At 33.7% G+C, this 6,411-nt stretch overlaps 1 protein-coding gene across 2 annotated transcripts in view; it reads right to left on the bottom strand.

Moving 5' to 3' along the window:
- The window catches only part of LOC106463075 (complexin-like), a 172,470-nt gene that overhangs the window by 126,197 nt on the left and 39,862 nt on the right, over positions 1–6,411 (bottom strand). For both annotated transcript variants that reach the window (XR_002611408.1, XM_022390481.1), the window contains exon 2: positions 731–901. Coding sequence is in view for 1 of the 2 variants with exons in the window: in XM_022390481.1 (XP_022246189.1) it covers positions 731–785 (55 nt within the window). In the remaining variant the exon portion in view is untranslated. The remainder of the gene's footprint in view (positions 1–730; positions 902–6,411) is intronic.

Here is a 6,411-nt window from a genome sequence, read left to right as displayed (position 1 = left end):
AATAGTATTTAAAGTTAGAAAAGAACCAGTACAGTAAAAACAACGATAGTATTTAAAGTTAGAAAAGAATCAGTACAGTAAAAACAACGATAGTATTTAAAGTTAGAAAAGAACCAGTACAATAAAAACAACGATAGTATTTAAAGTTAGAAAAGAACCAGTACAGTAAAAACAACGATAGTATTTAAAGTTAGAAAAGAACCAGTACGGTAACAACAACGATAGTATTTAAAGTTAGAAAAGAACCAGTACAGCAATAACAACGATAGTATTTAGATAAACAGTTTAAAGTACGTTCAGCATATTTAGAAAAATCAGTAAAGTCGTAAAAATGATTCATTCTTAAAAGTGCTTAGTGTATTCTTTTTTAATTAACTTTTTTTTTCTTGTATACAGAGCCAGAAAAGTTTAGTGCCAAAATTGTGCTCATAACCGCTTACTTCTTAATATATTTCGTTGTTTAAGAATAAATTTATCAGTTTGCTATTTTTATCGTCACCATTTTTTTTTTTATGAAAAAGAAAATATGAAGAGATTTGATCTATGCTTTACTTCGAATAAAAGAATGCCAGCTTGAATTCTTCCAGATGGAGACGACAATACCGAGTTCCACTCTCCAGGTTATTGTGTTGGAGATGATAAATTGTTTGAATAATGACGCATGACTTTATTTTACTTTATAAATAATTTATATTTTGTAATTTTTTCTAATCCCTAAGCCTTAACTTACCTTTTACAGCATTGAGCTTATTGCCCATCATCTGTTTCGCTACAAAGGCGGCCATTTTTATCTTCAAAGTGCTGTCAACGTCTCCTACAATCAACTACTGGAAATTATGGAAAATCCTGTTCAAGTTTAGTTTCTTCCAGTTCAATCTCGTTGATGATCAAAAGTAGAAAACTGAAACAATAAAGGGTTTTAATGTAGATGTATGTACTTGATGTGGAGGAAACTAATCTAGATTATTTATCTTTTTGCTTGTGTTAAGTTAAGAGCTAACTGTGCTGTGCCCACTGGAGACTGAACCACGACTTTTTTCGTTATAAGCCCTCAAGCTTGCCACTGTGTCACCATGAAACTTATCGTGTTGTAATGAAAGTTATCATATATTTTTATTCCATGCGCTAAGCCTAAACATAAAAGACAGATAGGAAATGTCGATTTTCTCCCACAACTGCATGATTAATGAAAAAACATAAAAACACTTGTAACTAAGACATGACTTACTTTTTCCCGATGTGAAGTATACAGCAAAATAAGTCCTCTGTATTGTGAAGTGAACAGCACTAGCCAACAGTTAAAGGTTCAATTTCAAGAAACAAATCCTTAAAAATTATTAAAGACAGAATCAACTAATTCTATCCCCAGTATCATTTACTATTATACCAAAGTTCATTCAGGAAATTCTTTTTAAGAATGGATACACAACTGGGGTTTACACACTCACATAAAGATTGGATAATACACAGCATGCTTACACACTCACATAACGATAGGATAATATACAATCACAGTTAACGTTATTAAAACGTTCACGAACCGACGGACCATCGACACCTACTATCAGGACGTAATTCTGTATGATAATAGCAGTGGGAAAACTGACGTTAGAAGTTTGTCGAAGACAGCAGAAAGTATTGAGCTCAAAGTATTGTCGATTATAACTATATTCTCCAAAATATACTTAATATACGCTTCTTCTGAAAACATTTATTTCTCAAATCAAGCGAAGAAAATATTTTTCTACTTTGCTTTATAACAGAACGTATATCTGTGTGTTTCTAAAACTCATTGTTTTAAGAATATAAACACACAGTTAATATCTAGGCGCAGCATATTTCTCCCATTGTCGTGATTATATTAGCCTTTTTTCATGTTTAATAATCTCTATTGCACTTGGAGCTTCCATGGTTTCTGTCCCTTTGGTATCCATCCACTACAGCATTGGGAATTAAGAAAATTTCGGGAACGGGTGTAGTTTGCATTGTCATTGGGATAACATTATCGGACAATTAAGTTATCATACTACGAATACAAACGAAATATTTCCCCCCGAAATATGGGCTACAGTTGTATGGCGTTCATCCCTCTCCTTCCTCACCCTTAATGAAATAACAATAAAATATTCCTGACATCGTCTCAGCCGAGATATTGTCCATCATTTTTTTCGTACCTGACGTATAACCAAAAGGTTTTTAGCATTAAATATTTTAAACGTAAGTTCCCGAGCCTGTGACTGTTTAAAAAAAGGCTGGTAATTGAAAACTAAAATTCCAGCATCATAGTCTGAATTTATTTAGATAGTCCATTTCTAAACATGGATTTTTTCTTGTGACCTTAAAATGAGATAAACGATAAACTTTCTTTGTGTGTGAGTGTTAATGCTTAGAGTTAAAATAACTTGGCAATATTAACTTAAAGTCAGAAAATCCTTTAAAGATTAGACTGGATTTAGAAACGTGACTGAAAAAAAAATGTAACACAGAACGTTAAACAAAAATATACTAATACCATTATGATTTCTTCGTAACGATCGAAATCTAACAAATTTTCAAGTTATTTATAATCAAGCATGACTAGATTTTTTATAGACCATCTAGAAGAACGAAATATTCAAACACGTAAATTCTCAATTTAATATATTTTATGTAATTGTTTTGTGATACACAAAACCCATACAGCTGGTTTTTAATTCCAACACAAGGCGAGGATGCTTAATATTACTTTATTAAACAATTATTTTAATAAGTAAATTTTTTACCGTTATTTTCATTAACGACAATGGTTACAGTTTTTATTATGTATTTTTATTAGATTTTTCATTGTTATTATTACATATATTATACGGTGTATTTTGCATTGTTAGCTTAGTATATGGATTTAAGACTCTAACCTAAATCTCCTATGCTAACCGAACCTAATAATATAGTATTGGGATTACGACCGAAAACGTTATTAAGAACAACATTATCCAACTGATGAGACAATGCATTATAATCATTGAAAGTAAGAAAGTAAAAACAGAATATCCTTGTTCACACAAATACTCTCTTATTTCATAACACATGCACATTAGGTGATTCAATGCTTAAGTACCTACACGAACACTTAACCTTTATTAATGGACACCCAATCTTGTCAAAATCCATCACTGGAGCTAAAATAAACGATGCCATAGCTATGACCAGTTCTCTTCCCGAATCTATACTAATTCTGATCATTCACTTTGGTATAACGACCTGAAACAATACAATAAAACTGCTGAAGACTGTTTCTCAGAACTTGAAAACACAATAGCACATATCTTCAGCCTCATACCACACATTAAACTGGCTATCTCTAGTGTAATATACAGACATATGAACAGACACACTTCTACTGATTGGAACACACAAAACAGTACAATAATTAAACAACTCAACAACAAAATTCAACATTTTAATGAATTAATCAAACACCTATACAGACTTAATCCCAACTTGCCTTCATCAACCACACAAACCGAATACCACTCACTAATTTTTTTGCACAAGATAGACTTCACCTCTAATTTTCTGGTATTTTTACCCTGGCCTCAAACTTCAAATACTTTATTTCCCGAAGCGTTCTCCCACTCTTGTCTTCCTCTTCTAAATTACTTCAATCATCTCCTATTTCTACTTCTAATAGTTCTTCTACCTTCTCTGTCCAAATTCTCCATTTCTCCCTATCTCAGAAGCTACTAACGTCTCTCACAATAATACCTCTGTCACTCAATCTACCCAACTAAACACTCATTCATTCTCTCACAGTGATCCTTCAAGTTCTGATACAGGACTAAACACAAATCACACTTTCCCCCAAAAAATCCCATTCCACAAATAGAAACATTCGTTCTTATTGTGTTTCCGTTGTTAGTTCTAGCTATCCACCAACCCTTCCACTCCCTTATCTACAAAACTACACCAAATCCCTACCAGTGTAAACGCTACATGTTCCACACTACAATCTTCACCAGTCGATCAGTCTCTTGTAGAATTACCTTCATTAGAACACAGTAGTCTTTCATCTGTTAGCATCAACTCTCAGAATGATCAACAATGCACTCCACACTCTGAAGAACATAGTTACCCCCTTCTTCCTTCCATCAAACTTAACCATCCTCTATCTCACGATTACAACGACGTCCTCACACCAATTTCTGTCAACATTCAACGTGAACCAAGCGGCGAATCACTCAACTACAGCAGAAAACAACTATTTCAAAAGCTTAGAAAACTCACTGAAAAACGCACAAAACATTGTCAACATGCCAAGTCGCTAGTGCGTAACATACAAAACCGAAACATACCTCAATCTCTCGCATTAAAAGCACCAATAACAATAGGAGCACATGATCAGAACTTCTGCAACAAATGGAAACAGATCCTTGAAAACACCTCCTTAGAACTCGTGAATATGACTAAAACATTCTGTTGATATTCTAGATAAAGAAATTTCCCACTATTATCACCTGTACAACCCTTCAAAGGAAGAAAAAGAAGAACTACAAAAATTTACAAAGACAACTGATACATTCCTTCTTAAAAATAATAACAAAAATCAGCTTCCTACCAATTCAAAAAGCGCTTCTAACAACACTCTTTAGAACCCTCTTCTTTGTCCTAAAGAAACTACCATAACATTAAGCAGTCTACCAGAAACTACCAAAATCCCTTTATCTCACAATTAACAGCTTAAAAAAACGTTTAAAAACACTTCATCCTCTTATACCCATAAGCCTTCTCAAACTAACAAATATGTTGAAAATAACAGTGACTTCATAAAACATACAGATAACGATGAACACTTCCGACATATCTCCAACATTGTTAATCTTTCAGACATAACTCTTTCTGAATCAGAACTCAGTAAAGGTCTAAACTTCTACCCAAATAACAGCTATTTTAATGAGCCCGAACTTCTTTCTGACCTTCATGAATTCCCTAGAAAACTAAGACTTCGCGAATTTTTTCACAACAAAACCCACCCTACTGAAAATCAAAATATACCAAACTTTAAAGAAAAGTCTTTATGAACACCTCCACCAAACAGAGAACTGCATTTAGAGAGTTATATTAAAAAAGTAGAAAATGGCATAATACAGACCTTAAAATCTACTAAGCAATGTCCTAATAATATTAACCAAAATGAAAGAAGTGCTTTAAACAATCTTAAATCAAACTACAATATCGCAATAAAGCCAGCAGACAAGGGTGGAGCTATTGTTATTAACAATGATGATTATATCACGGAAGCTAACCGACAACTAGAGGACACTAATTTCTACAAAAAACTCTCACATGATCCTACAACTCACTTTATTAAGACCATAACTGATAAGCTTAAAGAAATCCTCTAAAACAGTAAAATTAACAAAGAAACCTTTCAGTATTTGATACCCAGACAAGCTTTTCCTGGTAGATTTTGTCTGATATAAACATGGCTACTGAAAAGCTGTCCGCTTTTGTTGACCAACACATAAAATGTATTCCTTGTACCCTCCCCTCTTACATAAATGATACTACTCAGTTTGTTAACATCATAGAAGATATTAATACTAACGGACAATTACCACCCAATAGTCTTCTTTGCACGATGGATGTTTCTTCCCTTTACACCAATATTCCACAAGATGAAGGACTACAAACTCTAAAGTCCGCATTAAATCTTTCTAACCAATCAGAATCTCAAACAGTAACTGATCTTGTTAGTCTGGTTTTAACTTTGAATAACTTCGAATTCAATAACAAGTATTACATTTAGGTTAATGGTACTGCAATGGGTACCAAAATGGCTCCCAATTACGCCAACATTTTTATGGGTCACATTGAAAACCGGCTTTTACAACTAAGCCCTATAGAACCTCATACATGGAAACGTTACACAGATGACATATTTTTCATTTGGACAACCAGTCTTAAATCACTTAAATAATTCATCTCACATGCAAACTCCTTTCACAAACAATCAAGTTTACCTGTGATTACTCGCCTACCCAGATTAACTTTCTTGACGTCACAGTTAAAACAATCACGTTTACCTGTGGTTACTCGCCTACCCAGATTAACTTTCTTGACGTCACAGTTAAAACAATCAAGTTTACCTGTGATTACTCGCCAACCCAGATTAACTTTCTTGACGTCACAGTTAAAACAATCAAGTTTACCTGTGATTACTCGCCTACCCAGATTAACTTTCTTGACGTCACAGTTAAAACAATCACGTTTACCTGTGGTTACTCGCCTACCCAGATTAACTTTCTTGACGTCACAGTTAAAACAATCACGTTTACCTGTGGTTACTCGCCTACCCAGATTAACTTTCTTGACGTCACAGTTAAAACAATCACGTTTACCTGTGGTTACTCGCCTACCCAGATTAACTTTCTT

Source organism: Limulus polyphemus, unplaced genomic scaffold (assembly GCF_000517525.1).
Source record: "Limulus polyphemus unplaced genomic scaffold, Limulus_polyphemus-2.1.2 Scaffold1318, whole genome shotgun sequence".
Taxonomy (NCBI): domain Eukaryota; kingdom Metazoa; phylum Arthropoda; class Merostomata; order Xiphosura; family Limulidae; genus Limulus; species Limulus polyphemus.
Note: the sequence above shows the minus strand (reverse complement) of the source record. Positions and strands in the feature narration are given on the sequence as shown.